The following is a 15,608-nucleotide window of genomic DNA, read 5'->3' as shown; positions in this document are numbered from 1 at the left end:
ACAAAGGTGAAATCTTTGGCTTTCATGGAAGCGGGGAAGTAATTTTGCCTAACCTTGTGTGGCAATTTTTTTTCCCTTTTTATATTTTGGTAAACGAAGGAGGGATTTATTTATTCCATAAGTTTCCATAGGAGTTGGAATACCATAAATACTTAGGTTTGAATGGTTATATTTTAATCTTCTATGAATGGTCCAAATTTATCAAAATTTTAATTTATTTAATAAAATTCATTAGTTATTATATACTACTACCAAACTATTATTGCTTCAAGCTGAATTGTCATGTTAGCATAAAAAAATGCGTCAAACATTGACCTCATTTAAAATTAAAGAAAAATATTAATTTCCCAAAAGGCATATCAGACAATTGAATATTGTCTGATACAATTTTTTATCTGTAAAGAGACACACTTAATTTAAGTTTCTGTTAGAGCTACTAATCATGCGATAATAGATAAATTAGACACGATTAGCAAACATGATATAAATATGTTTTTTTTTTTTTGGTTGAGAAAAGTTCATCCACATGCTTATCACCATCATTATTTCCCCTATATGTTGTATGTCTTAAATACCCTTCACCGCTTTTAGATGCTCATCCAAATACAATGATTACATTATTGGTGAAGGAATACCTTCTTCACCGTGGGTGAAGAGGTGAAATAAAACTTCCATTCATATATGATATACCTCTTATTTGTGTATCGGTATCGGTATTGATATTGGCCCCTATATCGGTGATATCGATATCAATTCATATTGGGTCGATCGGACAGTTTTGCCCCTCAAAATACCTATTTTGGTGAGTTGGTCTTCAAAACCATTGTACCAACACCTTCAACCGTGTTGACTGACATTAATCCACTGGCCCCACAGGTGTGTCCACCCCTCCAATAGGACATTAGGACCCTCAATTTTCCGATCAAAGATTCAAGTATACGGACCAGACCCCATCAATCTTTGATTTCCCCATGGGCCTATGAACATTGATAGCCATAAATGGTGATGTAGCCAAGTGGCCCAGTAGAAACAGGACACTTCTCATTTCGCCATTTCGCCATTTCGGGGCCGGATCCCCCATACAGACGGAGCCTGCCCCTTCCGGGCACACCACCATGTGATCCGCTCTTTTATTTTTGTTTTCAGCTAATAAATCTTATGCGTTTTTCGCGCTGGAGAATTGAAGAAGTGGTAATTCACGAAATTTTGGACGAAACCGAAGGGTTAAACGAAACCGTTATTCATATCTGATCTCTGGTGACGAGAGAAGTGTAATGGAAGCAACCATGGAGATTCGAGAATGGTAGTGAGTTGTAATCCCCACTTCCTGTATTTTGTTCCTTCTTCTCACACCCTCGTAGTCGCAGATCTCAACTTTTACCGGCGTCTCTCTCTCTCTCTCTCTGCGTTTGTGGTTCTATGATCGAGCTGTTGAGCTTCGAGTCCTGAGATTGCCACTACAATAATCACTGCTTTTGTTTTTTTTTTTTTTTTTTAACCTTCGCTTCAGAGATGCCTGGTCTGGTATCAGTGAAAACTCCTCCAGAAGCTCCACCGCTTCAAATTCTCGTTCCCGCCGGCGATCAGCAGATTCGAAATCATGAAGAAGAGTCCGAAACTAGAAGCCCTAAGATCAGATCCCCGATGCCGAAGAGAACCCCATCTCCCTCCACGTCACGGGCTAAACCTTCGCCTGGCGGGAGCTCTGGCAAGAAGAAAACTCCGCCAAAAATCGACGAATCCTCCCTTGATAATCCCGATCTCGGGCCTTTCCTTCTTAAGCTCGCACGCGACACGATAGCCAATGGCGAGAGCCCTAACAAAGCGTTGGAATTCGCGATTCGAGCTTCTAAATCGTTTGAACGTTGCACAGTGGAGAGCGAACCGAGCTTGGAGCTGGCCATGAGTTTACATGTGGTTGCGGCGATTTACTGTAGCTTGGGAAGGTTCGAGGAGTCGATTCCCGTGCTTGAGCGGGCGATTGCAGTCCCTGATGTAGCGAGAGGCTCAGACCACGCGCTCGCATTGTTCTCAGGTTATATGCAGCTCGGAGATACGCATTCGATGCTTGGTCAGCTTGAAAAATCGGTTACCTGTTATGATACTGGGTTAAAGATCCAGATGGAAGCTTTAGGTGAGTCAGATCCCAGGGTTGCAGAGACTTGCAGGTATGGTGCTAATCCCTTTTCGTTACTCTATTCTAGCCGTCGCAGATTACGTTCTTGTCTTTGCGTTATATAATTATATTCCGCTCCTCCCTTTGACGAACTGCTGCTTTCCAGGACGATAAGTGCCATCACTTTGCAAAACATGTATATCGTTATTGATTCTATTTTCGACGCTGATTGCTGTAGTTTGGGTTCTGGGAAGCAGCAATTCACTCTTGTTTTGGCCGCAAAAAGTGTGTTTTCCCGGCGTCGTAGTTTCGGAGTTTTCCGGCTACGACGTCTGAGGCGCATTTTAGTTGAGTGCCCTTCTATTCTGACATGCATTTGTTACTGGTTATTCTGTCTCCCCAATGAGCATACGTAATTTGAGGCTTGTTTGGCGGGATGTGGCCACTGGCGCCTGATACTGTAAGAACTCAGAAGATTTTGCAGCCTTGTGATTCGGAATCTGGTTCCTGTTTTCTTTCTAAATTATTTTTTTATGTCTAATGATTGATTAGAAAAAAAAAGGTTGTTGGGTAGGAAAGGATCAAGCATTTTAAATGTAGTCACAGTAAAAGTGTAAAATGCTGAGAAAGGATCAAGCATTTTAATGTAGTCACAGTAAAAGTGTAAAATGCTAAAAACAGTTGTTGTTCATACATGTCTCATGGTCATGAAATGATGATATGCACTTTGCTTCTAGACTTCACGGAATATAACTTCTTTGTTAACTGACCAACTACATTTTTCATTTTTAATCTTTAAACCAAATTACCTTGTATGATTATATCGGACTATCAACTGAACTCTACATTTTGTAGAACAACATTGTTTTGATGGATGATAGTGATTAAAGACAATGACAAATCACATGTAACAATAAAATTGTTTGTATGAAATAACATTAGCATCAATTTTACTTGTATGAGCTAAAAGGATAATAAAAAGTGGGTTGACTAACATTTTTGTTTTGTACTTGTATATTAAATGAGGATTTTTTTTATTGAAAATCAATGTTCAACAGAGTCATCTCAATGTAGTTATCTCTTGGTCTGAAGATCTAAAATTTCCAGAGACATGTTTTTATCCCATCCCTGCCATTATTTTCAATAGGCAGATACCAGTTTACTGCCAGAAAAATTCATAACGCAACTTGGAAGTGAAAATAGATCCGTAATTCTGTTCCCACACAAAAAATTGCAGGTACTTGGCTGAGGCCCATGTCCAAGCTATGCAATTTGATGAAGCTGAAAAGCTATGCAAGAAGACCCTTGAAATCCACCGTGAGCACAGTGCACCAGCATCCCTTGAAGAAGCTGCTGATCGCCGGTTAATGGCCCTCATATGTGAAGCAAAGGGAGATTATGAATCTGCCCTTGAGCACCTTGTTCTTGCGAGTATGGCCATGATTGCCGATGGCCAAGAGATCGAAGTTGCTGCAATTGATATTAGCATTGGTGACATTTACCTGTCCCTCAGCCGCTTTGATGAGGCCATCTTCTCCTATCAGAAGGCCCTAACTGTCTTCAAATCCGCCAGGGGTGACAACCATTCTTCAGTCGCATCAGTCTTTGTGCGTCTTGCTGACCTCTACTACAAGACAGGCAAGCTTCGGGAGTCCAAGTCCTACTGTGAAAGTGCTTTGAGGATATATGCAAAACCTGTTCCTGGAACTACTGCAGAGGAGATAGCCAGTGGGCTGACAGAAATCTCAGCAATCTACGAAGCTGTAAATGAAGCTGAGGAAGCATTGAAGCTCTTGCAGAAGGCAATGAAGTTGTTGGAAGACACACCAGGGCAGCGAAGCACAATTGCAGGGATAGAAGCACAAATGGGTGTAATGTATTACATGCTTGGTAGGTATGAAAAGGCTCGATACTCTTTTGAGAGTGCTGTGGAGAAGCTTAGAGCCGGTGGGGAGAGGAAATCGGCCTTCTTTGGGGTTTTGTTGAACCAAATGGGTTTGGCTTCTTTGCAGCTGTATAAAATTGATGAGGCTGCAGAGTTATTTGAAGAAGCAAGGGGGATATTGGAGCAGGAGTGTGGTCCGTATCATCCAGATACTATTGCTGTGTATAGTAATCTTGCAGCAACCTATGATGCCATGGGCAGGTAAGATCTTTATTTCTAGTTTTAATGCATATGTTTTATCCTCTTCAAGCATTCTCCTGTTATATGCCAAAGCTCAAAGTTCTGTTTCTACATCCTAATAGAATTTCACTTAAAGTTCTGCAATAATATTTGACTCTAAATCCATCTTACAACTTGAATAGCGTGACTGCTACTATCACAGATAGGGGTCCTTCTATTTAGGGATCTCTCAGTATCTTTTCATTTCCTGAATTAACTGTGAACCAAGACAAATTCAAAGAAACTTTCATTTTGCTGAATGAAATGCAGGGATAATCATTCTTCTAGGAATGAACCTTTGATTTCACGACTGATGCTTCATTCCTGAAATCGTTATATTGTCTATCATTTTGATAATATGAGATGGGACTAATGCTTCATTCCTGAAATTGATGTATTGTCCTATCATTTTGACTCCATGATAAGAGATGGTTATTTCATTTTACAGTAGAATAGAAGTTACTTATGTTGGAGAATCTGTAAATTTGATGAATCAAATTTAGAGATCACCCCTGAATACCTTTGTGAAGCTTTGAAATCAATGTCAGTGTTGGTATGTTCGAACTTCATTAATGATCAATTAGGTTTTTTGGTTAGAATTTCAAACCTTAATGATCAATAAGGGCTTTAAAGTTATCTTGTAACTTGATTTGCTTCTCTCGATGTGACAGTCTATTATACAGTTCCAACATTTATTTGCCCATCTGTGTCATCTTCTCTGACCAGTCCAAACAGATTTTTTCCTTTTCTTGTGGTGAAATTCCTTTTTTAATTTAAATTTTGATACATAAATGTGGGAGGATGTACCTACCTATCTGTCTGTTTTGGAGCCATCTAAACTTCAGTAAAACAGATATGGCATGTCCAGCTAATCCCAGGGGACTTTGACTCCCGGCATCCCTTCCTAACCATATAATTTGTACTATAATTATCTTCAGTCTGTTCCTTGTCTATCCTACTGATATCTAACCAAGGTGGGTTATCTAGTATTTTCACTGATTTTTGATAAATTGTCCGATCTTTTAATCTTTTGAACAACCAGAATCAGCAATCGAAATCTCATTGATTGATGAACCAACTGAAAGATGAGCTTCATTGTGACTGAATATCACCATTGTGCTGCAGGAAAACCAATGAAATCTTGATGAGAACAAAGTCTGATCTTGAGATGAGGGACTGATGTTTGCATTAGCGTTACCTATGTTTACGTATTATGGAATAAATCTCCAGCTATTGGACCTGCTTTTATTAACATATATCATCATGGTTTATCTACAGGGTAGATGATGCAATAGAGATCTTGGAGTGCATTCTAAAAGTTAGGGAAGAAAAGCTTGGAACAGCGAATCCTGATGTGGATGATGAGAAGAAAAGGCTAGCTGAGCTCCTCAAAGAAGCAGGCAGGATTCGGGATAGAAAAGCTAAATCCCTTGAAAACCTTCTTGATCCTAATAACACTGAGAAGGTCAAGAAAGAGGTAACAAGGAGGTGGTCGAGCTTGGGATTCAAAAGTTGACAAAGCATGATCTGCTCCCCTTAACTATTCACTCTCTGTAACATAAAAAGGAAAATTGTGTAGTCATATAGGGTCAGCTTTGATTTCTGATGAAATTTTTTTCTTAAAATATTTGTGTTGTGCTCTTGAAGCTGTTCTTCCACTGCGAAAGGTGGTTAAAAGTTGAGATATGTTGAGTGAATAAGTGTATTTGTGGTTGCTTCTTTGTCAGGCATTGGTGTCTGGGGAAAATGCAACTTTTTTCCTTGTAAATCCTTGAAAACTCCCAATTATTCTGGAAGTGACCAGGTATAGAGTGCTCCTGTCCTCTCTGATTTTCCTATATTATTTCACCTTAAAATGACAATCCCTCTCTCCCTCAAAGGTACCGATATCCATGTTAAATGTTGATTTAAGCATCAAATGACAAAAGAATCAATAGCTAGGTCCAGATATGATGCTATTCCTTTCTCCAGTTTCAATCAACCAGTCCCCTAGAATTAGCCCCTCGGATATGAAATTGAATGTCGAATAGGCCAAAGTTGAGTTTGGTTATGACCGTTTTGCAGTGAGACCCATCCAATTCTGATTCTTTAAACAGTAGCCATTATTCATTTCTTAGAACTCGCCATAAGCTGGGATGTCACCACTTATCGCTCTGATGCTGCTGCAGATGCTGATTTTCTGACATGAATTTCAGGAGAAATTCATCCTAAAACCTAACTTGTAAGGTAAGGTAAAGACACAAAAATCATATCAATACATACCAAATCTTTTACACCAATGTAAAATTGATTACATAGTAATTGTAAGGAAAAAAAAAAAAAAAAGTAAAATGAAACTTAATAACTAAATACGGAATGATTTGAAATCACTGATAGAAGCCACATAAGGTCATGGTTTCAATTTACAAATAGAATCATTTTAAGTTTAAAAATTTCCTGCCCTTCCCCGTAACTCCTCTTGCAACCAAACAGAGTCCATATGAGAACATGACAAGCTTGGAGCTAGCGGTGTCAATCAGTGAACCGAGCTTGGTAAGCTAGGGCATTGACACATTTTAATCCTATCAATCAATTCTCAATCCATAATTATAATCAAAATTTATATGAGTTAATTAGCAAAATGAATTATAAAAAATGTTTTTAAATAGACTTGTAATCGAACTATAAATAGTCCATTATCGATCAATTATAATATTTAATAGATCTCATCCCAAACAAATGGATTAGTGCTTGAGCTCGAGAGATTTAATAATTATTTGGATGAATCTCGTTGCCTAACAAGATGGACTAAACTTTTCACACCCCAATTGTGGCTAGGAATCTCAATATTAGGACAGAAAGCTCTTCGCAACTGAAGACGAAGGTCAGATGGTAGGGATCCTGGCGTGATTTAAACGCGTGGAATGTGAGTTGCCCTACCATCAATCAAACGAACTATTACATTCTTTATGACGTGTCATATTAGCTGTAGCGATTCTGTGGCTGCTGAGTCGGATAGGGTCTATCTACGTGGATTGGCTTAGTGTTGACCGTTGACTACCATCAAATGAACTATTAAAAAAGAAAGTACAAAATTCACTACGTAATTAGATGATTAGGAAAGCGTAGTATAGGGAAGCAATCATTAATTAGCTATTCGTCCAGACGTCCACTCGTCACTAGCCAGAAGGAGGAGCAGAGGGAAGGAGGATGAGAGAGAGAGAGAGAGAAAGAGGGAGAGAGGATGAGAGAGAGATTCTATTTCGGACGCTCTCTCTCCGACAGACAACAAACACCGAACCCTTTAAATTAGTAGACCTCAGACTCTGCTGCCTCTCCAGGCTCTGAAAGTAACTCTTTTCAAATTTTCAGATTCAGATGAAGTTTTCGAATCTCAGTGGCTCATTTCGCTTAGATTTTCCATCGAACATTTCCAAGGAACCAGATACAGAAACCAAATCACCACCAGAAACCCTAAAACTCTGCAGGAACATCAGTGAGAGACAGACAGAGATAAACTGTTTTTAACTCATCAGATCATGGAGCTGCATCAGTAATCGGTTCTTCTGGAACTAAAGAAGCAAAGCAGAAACTGAATCCCGAATCCCGAATCTCGAAAAACCCTAACACAAGTTTTGTTGATATGGAGAGATCTAGATCGAAAAGGAATCACTATTATGATCAGGACTTCGATTCCCAAACCCTACCACGGACAAAACCACGCTATCATCATCGTAACAACAATCAAAGCCATCATTATAACAACAGTACCAGCAGTCACCAGACTCACCACCGCCGTGGCGGTGGCGGCGGCGGTGGTCGTTTACCCAAAGCTCCGGGAGTTTCTCCTACTGCAACCACATGTTATCGCATCCTATGCCACGATAATAAAGTTGGTGGTGTGATTGGTAAGTCTGGTAGTATTATTAAGGCAATTCGTCAAGAGACCGGGGCTTGGATTAATGTTCACGCACTCATGCCCGGCGATGAAGAACGGATCATTGAGATCTCCGACGCCCGTCGACGTGACCCCGACGGACGTGCCCCATCTTTCTCCCCGGCTCAGGAGGCGCTGCTCATGATCCACGAACGGATTCTGGCGAGTGATTCTGAATTTGGTTTTGGATATGTTGGGGGTGCTGATGATGATGATGACGATTATGGTCCGCGTAGTGGTGGCGGCGGCGGCAATGGTGGTCGTGTTGCCACCAGGCTGGTTGTGTCAAGGATGCATGTGGGATCTTTGTTGGGTAAGGGTGGGAAGATCATTGAGCAAATGAGGATAGAGACAAAGACTCAAATTAGGATCCTTCCAAGGGATCATAATCTGCCCCGGTGTGTTTCGATGTCAGAGGAAATTGTTCAGGTACTACTTGTGTTAGTTTGGTTCATTCACTGGCTTTCCCTTTGTTTAACCCCGTAATTGCTTTAATTGCTTTTGTAAGCGTTTTATTTGGTAGACTTCAATGTGACATCTCCTCTCATGGAAAGGCATATCCTTAAAATGATAAAAATGAGATTGGAGTTCTTATAGTGTAAATTATAAAAAATTTGACTGTCAACACACGAGAAGAAACGGCAGATGAGCTCAGTAATTTGCAGCCGTGGTGGAAGTCTAAAATAAATGGGGCAGTTAGTTATCATTACATAACAAGAATTTTAATGCCCAACAACTGTCTTGATTCAAGAGTTAGAATTGAAGAATGGCATCTAATATGCAAGATTGGTATGGAGCGTGCAACTGCAACCACAAACATGTCATACAAATCCTGTTATGAAGAATGGACAAAATGGGATGCATGTATAATATTTACAATCCTATTGCAGTGCTGCTTATTTGTGTGATGTAATGCTGATTATCATGAATCTTGAGGAACTTTGTATTTGCAAGTTCAATTGTTCATTTTTTCTTTTCAATTGTGGCAATAGCACTGTGTGTAAGACAGCTTGGGGAGAAACTACAAAGGATAATTAAATGTTTGGATTTCTAAATCCAATACCTAAAATTCTAGTTGTTGATCATAGAAAATATTCTCTCTGTTCTGCATCCATAATGAAAAACTTGTAGCATACAACAGTTGGAGTTTTTTAAGACTCTGAGGTCATCATATCAACCCTGACAAACTGGATGATATTGACGTAACTGCCACCAGTATGTGGCATAGCTGCATAGGGTTACCAAATTCCTAACTTTAACCTTAATTAAACTGAGGTGATCAATGTGTGGGGCAAATGAAATATTGACTTCCTTTAATTTCTGTTTGGCATCTCCTCTAAATTGTTTAGGATCTGATGGTTATAATTTTGATGAGAAAATTCCATGCCATAGAATACGATTGTATCTTTGGAACTTAAGAGATTTGTTTTTAGAGTAGAGATAATTGTGTGGAAATATTAAATTCTGTGAAGGCTTTAGCCTGGGGATTGGTTTGCAATGATGCTGTATGAGTTGATTGGTGGCTTCAGTTTAATATTCACTGGTTTAAAAGCTCAGAACTGGATAATTGTCTAAGAGTGAAAAGCTATTAAAATTCTAGGGATCTAAGTCCAAGATCCTTCCTCAAAAGTGTGCACACTGACTCCTACGAGAAACACAAGTGGAAGAACAGAGAAGAAACAAAGTAACATTTGTGTATAGATATTGATATGAGAGAGGAGATGGGGAAGGGAGACTAGTCCTAACTATCGACTGATATTTTAAAAGGGTTTGCTCACTTGCTCCAAAAAAAAAAAAAAAATGAAACAAAAGTCAATTAATGGACTTACTGATGTGGTCACAATTAATTTAAGAATTAGCTGCACAATAGGAGCATCAACACTTTATCATACAAATGGAATAAGCGTGTGACCGTTTGGGGGATATTTTGTGGTGCGACTGTTTGGGGGATATTTTATGATAATAAATTTTCAGTTCAAAAATCAAGTTTCTATTAGTCTGAAAAGTACTTTAAGAAATTAGGGAGGTTTTAATGTCATGATTGGTTTCTTATGGTTCCTAGAAGTCCAAATTATTTCAGAGTTTAATTTCGGCTGTTTATGTTTTAGTTGAATCATCATGTATTGAGTTTTTCTGTACTAATCTTTCCTTTTGTGAGGACCAGAGTACAATACTTCTGTAGCTGTAATAGCTTTTCGGCAGTTGGTTTAGGTTGGGAGGCGTCATTGATGGCTTCTGCTGTGATTTGTTTCAGAAACTGTTGTTTTAGTGATTAGATATTTAACATTTACTTAAAAATCTTGTTCAGCAGGGGTTATTTATCACTGTGAGAAGTGAGGCAAACTTGTAGTAAATCCTGGCCATGAAGTTGTTTTGGGGATTTTATTGGGTTTTCTATGCTGAAAGGACATCAAGGAGTGTCTTTTGTTTCACCCTTGATAGGGGTTAATGGCATTTTGAGTCCTTTTGTAACTAATAGTGAGTCAACGTCCAAGTAGGTGTTTGGGTTTTGAGGTCATATAATGGATGCAACTCCACACATTTTTCCATTAGTTAACACCCCCTGGGGTGGTTCAGTTCAGCAATTTCTCCTACCTGCTTGTTTTTGTGGTTTCTAGTAGGTGGGTTTGTAGGGTAAATTATCTCTTCTCATTCATTTTATATTTTAGACCAGAAACAATTGACCATCCACCATCTCTAGCAAGTATATTCCAAACCACCAAGCACCATAGCCTGAGTGAAAACAATTCTTTCCTATCTGAACTCCATTTTTTCCCATCCTAAACTATTATCTCAACTTTCTCTGAATTCATATAAATTTAAACCTATTTTCTTGAAATTCACCTTTAAAACTCCACAACTCATCAAATACTTGAATTAGCCCTTCCCTGGATCTAGCATATTGGAACCTTGTGGGTTTTGCATGTTCTTGCACCACTGAAATCACACTGGGCTGATAAGCCCTAATGATTAATTGTCCTAACAAATCATTAGTTGTTAGAATAGATATTAGTAGAATTACTAGATATAGAGTAACAAATAACAGGGAATTGAAGTTCTTATCTTCAGTTTTCCAGTGTTCCTAGAAATATCTTTATGCTTCCTTAATAGTTAATAATACCATATACTTATATCATTTACTTAAAAAAAGAGGTTCCTTTTGTGGTTTGTAAAGAATCTGTAGGAAGCTTGATATTTATGATCTCTATAACTAATAACTCCTTGTAGCCGGTATGGAAATGGACAAATATATTTGGCATTTCCTATATTTTTGGTTGTAGTAACTGCTTTATGCTTTTATAAGTCTGATAACAATAGTTCCCTTTCAGGTTGTAGGTGATATTAACGACGTGAAAAATGCTATAGCAATTATTTCATCACGCTTGAAAGAGAGCCAATTTCGTGACCGCAGTCATTTCCAGGGACGGGTACATTCGCCGGAGCGGTTTTTCCCTTCTGATGATGATTTCAGTCTGCACATGAACAATATACCTCACCGGTCACCCATAGATGAGGCCACATTAAGACCACGATCTTCTGCAGGTGTGCCCAGTCTGAGAAACAATTCATATGGCTCACGTACATCTGGCTATGCATTTGAGTCAGGGGCTGGTTCCATAGCGGACCACCAGTCACAGCCATTCTCTGGTGAGGACCTTGTGTTTCGAATTCTTTGCCCATATGACAGGGTTGAGAGTGTAATGGGAGAGGCCAATGGGATCATAGAAATGCTCAGGGGTGAATTTGGTGTGGATGTTAGAGTTAGTGATCCTGTTCCTGGATCAGAGGAGCGAATAATCATTATTACTTCTGATGAGGTACTCTCTCTCTCTCTCTCTCCTCTCTTTCTTGCTACACACACATTCACACTTGTGCATCCACATGTATAGGCACTGAGTGAAGGTTCCAGTTGAGTTTGTCAGTTACCCTTCTTTTTCTTCTGTTGAAGCACTGGCACAATGTTACATGTCCCAACAATGTGTATCAGCTCACTGTGGTCATAAAGATAATTAAACTACAAAGATTTCAAAATTTCAGGAAAAAATGGGCTCATGAATGTGTATCCCGAATTATCATTAGGACGAGACCTCCATTGAGGCAATATGGCCTGTTTTAATATCAGCTGATTTAATTTGAGGGTTTAATTTCTTAATTATTTTGAATAGGGTTTGTAAATTTTCATGAGATGTATATATATTCTGCTTAAGGGTCACTTTCCATGGAGACATAATTGCTTACCCAAATGTGTTGGTGCTTAGTAGTGATTTGATCCCAAAGTTTCTACTTTTGCTAGGCTCTTGATGATGAACTGTTTCCAGCTCAAGAAGCTTTATTGCATATTCAGAGTCGAATTGTAGATCTTGGCCCAGACAAAGATAACATTGTAACCACTAGGTTGCTTGTGCCATCTGGTGAGATTGGGTGTCTAGAGGGGCGAGATGGATCATTGTCTGAAATGAGGAGACTAACTGGCGCAAATATAGATATCATTCCCAGAGATGAACTTCCTGTATGTGTACTAGGGGCCGATGAGCTTATACAGGTTTGTTATCGTTATCTTAAGTGAAAAATCATTACTATTCTTACCCAGCCAATGGAAGCTTATGCATCATAGATGCATTACTCTCTTGCACTGCCATCCAGAAAGTGTGTGGGCTGCATGCATTGTGATTTGGAACCGTCCTCTGGTGGACCCCCTGTAGGAACCTGTGAGATCACCTAATCCAGATACGGTCCCATCCATCTAATATCATATGCTTTGCCAGTCAGATTCAAACTGTCCTGGGAAAGTGAGCAGATCCTCATAAAGCTCTTTAGGTGGTTGAATCATGAATGGATTGTGGATCACATACCTTCAATGCGGCCATGCATGTACTGTTTTCATGGATGGCAACAAAGAATCCAACTAATTGTGCACCTTACCTGTTTGGGAATGCAAAATCTGGATCAGGGAAGTTGTGAACTGACCCAGACAATGCTGCCATCTTGAGATCTGTTGAAATCCCAATGATTCAGAGTTCAAGGCCCCAAATATGGGGGAATTGGGTGAGGGGTAGGCGTTGGTTACCAATTTGCGCCCCCACTGTCGATCCCTTCTGGAATTTCTAAGATGGCTGTTAGTTTTCTCTGCTATATAGAAAGAATGGATTCAGTATCATGATAGATGAGCATTTACAGATTGTGGGTGAGATAAGAGCAGCCCGAGATGCTCTTGTTGAGGTGACATCAAGGCTTCGGAGTTACTTGTATCGTGATATCTCCTTTTCAAAGGATTTCGTACCACCTTCCATCTCAGCAGCAGCCCCAGCTGGGAGCATGTTTGGATTGGAGGTTGCTTCCCCCAGTAGAATTTCAAGCCGTGAAAGTTTCCAGGGAAGTGACACTCCTGCAAGCTATCAAAATGTGCAGGCTGTTACAATTGCACGGACATCAAAGGTAATAATCATAGTAGAATGGGAAATTGCATTTCTGATATATTTGCATTTGTTCTGTCATCTTGCAGCTTCATGTAATTGATGCTGTTGCATTTGTTATCCTATGTCAGCCTTTATTTGTGATTTTTAAGTGGCTAAAGCTTCATTATTGTAGGAAGCTGGAGCATCTAGTAGTGGATCATTGGACCGAGTTGAAGGTGATATTCGTGAAGATGTGCCAATTGTGCTGAATAGGTAGTGATTTCTCTTCTTTGCAGTAGTGGTCCTTTATTTTTAACTTTTCCACTCCTACTAGTGGCCTTTCTTATTCTGCTGCACATACCCAATGTGAATTTTTTCTTGTCTATCAGAATTGCTGTGCCACTCGTCACTAGAAGCACACTGGAAGTTGTCATCCCGGAGTATGCCATTCCAAAGCTCATAATGAGATCCGGAAACAAGCTTGCACAGATCAGCGAGGTGCTTACTTCTTAAAATTTTCTCCTATCCTATTTAATGACTTGCCAAGTGATTTAAATACTTCATTCTAATTTGGGTTTCACTGGAGCAGTTGTCAGGAGCAAGTGTTAGCCTTGTTGAAGATAGACCTGAGCTGACTGAAAAGATCATTCAAATATCTGGTACTCCAGAACAAGCTGAGAGAGCCCAGAGCCTACTTCAAGGGTTTATTCTGAGCAGTAAGTTCCCTATTTTCCTTTTCTCCCAATAGTAAGAGTTCAACCTTATCATCCATAATGTACCTTTCATTTTTTGTGCAAATCACAATTATAATTTCAAGTGGTCTTCATTTTTCAGCACAAGAAGATGGTCCATCAAGCTAATATGAAAGTGGGGTTTTGCACAAACTGAAAGATGAGAAGTTTGTTACAATTTTGTTCCCAATGCAAAAACTAAAAGTGAGATTCTCTCAGTTTCATTTAGTAATTTGACCTCCTAATGGAATCCCCGAGGGAGAGTTATGTAATTCGTTTCTTAATTTCGTGTACAGAAAGGTAGGTGTAACTATTCACGCTGCAGTTTGAAGATTATTTCTCTGAGTATAATTAATTAAAATTTTCAGTTTCTAAGCATGCTAATAAATCTTTTCCTTGCCATATCCTTCTGCATACTGTCATGTGATATTAGCTTAAAATATGGGTGAAATGTTTAGATGGTAGCTTTGGAATGTTGCCTGCCATGCTTTCATGCCCATTGGACTGAGTAAAATGCTTGTATGATCATGTTTTTTCTGACAAAATCCAGTTTTTTAAGATACATATTTTCCAGCATCTTATATTTTTGTTTAAACCAGCACCAAGTCTAATTGGAAATGACAAAAATTAGACATATCAGAGTGTGGCTTGGACAGTATACCATTTGCTGGATCATCGAAAAAAAAAAAAAGGTATACCATTTGCTGTTTCTTCAGCATATTTATGAATTAGTTAAGGGACAAAGTTTTCTGTCTGAGAGCGCCCCTGCACCACAGAGACAGGGGGCACGCAATGACCACCGTGCCTCTCCTGGGGGCATGCGCCTGTGTCTGGGCACGTGGGCTGCTCTCAGACAGAACACACTTGACCATTAGTTAATGTCAAAACCTGCTATTTTCAGGGTATGAACTCAGGAGATTGTGGTCAAATAACAGAACTCTTACCAACTAAGCTAGTACTCATTGTTATACAAATGTTTCAGGCTCAGACAAACTGGCACCAACTTCTTATTGTCACATAGAGATCCAGCTTGAGTCTCAATCTATGCCCATCCTCCTCTCCCCCACCACCACCCCACCTTGCATTGACCTTCGTACTCTTGTATTGTTTTGATTGGTTTATTTTGTCACCTGCCTAATTCAGATGGAGCTGAAACTTGATATATGGGGGGACCTTGAGATCACTTCACCATTTGGGTTCCATTTGGTTGCAAGGAAAATTCTATATTTTCTTTATAAGTGAAATATTTTGTAGAAAATACAAATATTTCCCTCCGTTTACCGAA

General features: G+C 39.4%; 2 protein-coding genes across 2 annotated transcripts; both read left to right on the top strand.

Moving 5' to 3' along the window:
- Nucleotides 1-1,156: 1,156 nt before the first annotated feature.
- Nucleotides 1,157-6,118, top strand: LOC122081192 (protein KINESIN LIGHT CHAIN-RELATED 1-like). Its single transcript, XM_042648205.1, has 3 exons — nt 1,157-2,168; nt 3,354-4,262; nt 5,559-6,118. The coding sequence occupies exons 1-3, from the start codon at nt 1,513-1,515 to the stop codon at nt 5,794-5,796; spliced, it is 1,803 nt and encodes a 600-aa protein (XP_042504139.1). The 5' UTR covers nt 1,157-1,512; the 3' UTR covers nt 5,797-6,118.
- A 1,306-nt stretch (nt 6,119-7,424) lies between these two features.
- Nucleotides 7,425-14,725, top strand: LOC122081191 (RNA-binding KH domain-containing protein RCF3). Its single transcript, XM_042648203.1, has 8 exons — nt 7,425-8,625; nt 11,526-12,014; nt 12,491-12,739; nt 13,375-13,632; nt 13,786-13,865; nt 13,982-14,090; nt 14,182-14,308; nt 14,427-14,725. Exons 1-8 carry the CDS (start codon nt 7,903-7,905, stop codon nt 14,450-14,452), a joined length of 2,061 nt encoding a protein of 686 aa, XP_042504137.1. The 5' UTR covers nt 7,425-7,902; the 3' UTR covers nt 14,453-14,725.
- The last annotated feature ends 883 nt before the right edge of the window (nt 14,726-15,608 follow it).

This window comes from Macadamia integrifolia, chromosome 6 (genome assembly GCF_013358625.1).
Source record: "Macadamia integrifolia cultivar HAES 741 chromosome 6, SCU_Mint_v3, whole genome shotgun sequence".
Classification (NCBI taxonomy): domain Eukaryota; kingdom Viridiplantae; phylum Streptophyta; class Magnoliopsida; order Proteales; family Proteaceae; genus Macadamia; species Macadamia integrifolia.
The sequence above is the reverse complement of the archived record's forward strand: the minus strand, read 5'-3'. Positions and strand labels throughout refer to the sequence as shown.

What these genes read in the sequence shown, in the direction of transcription:
- LOC122081191 (XM_042648203.1), top strand. Translation starts at nt 7,903, where the DNA reads ATGGAGAGATCTAGATCGAAAAGGAATCACTATTATGATCAGGACTTC. An exon ending in GGGCCGATGAGCTTATACAG is followed by an intron (nt 12,740 to 13,374) that starts GTTTGTTATCGT and finishes GAGCATTTACAG; the next exon opens with ATTGTGGGTGAGATAAGAGC. An exon ending in TCAAGGGTTTATTCTGAGCA is followed by an intron (nt 14,309 to 14,426) that starts GTAAGTTCCCTA and finishes TTCATTTTTCAG; the next exon opens with CACAAGAAGATGGTCCATCA.
- LOC122081192 (XM_042648205.1), top strand. Translation starts at nt 1,513, where the DNA reads ATGCCTGGTCTGGTATCAGTGAAAACTCCTCCAGAAGCTCCACCGCTT. An exon ending in AGGGTTGCAGAGACTTGCAG is followed by an intron (nt 2,169 to 3,353) that starts GTATGGTGCTAA and finishes AAAAAATTGCAG; the next exon opens with GTACTTGGCTGAGGCCCATG. An exon ending in ACCTATGATGCCATGGGCAG is followed by an intron (nt 4,263 to 5,558) that starts GTAAGATCTTTA and finishes GTTTATCTACAG; the next exon opens with GGTAGATGATGCAATAGAGA.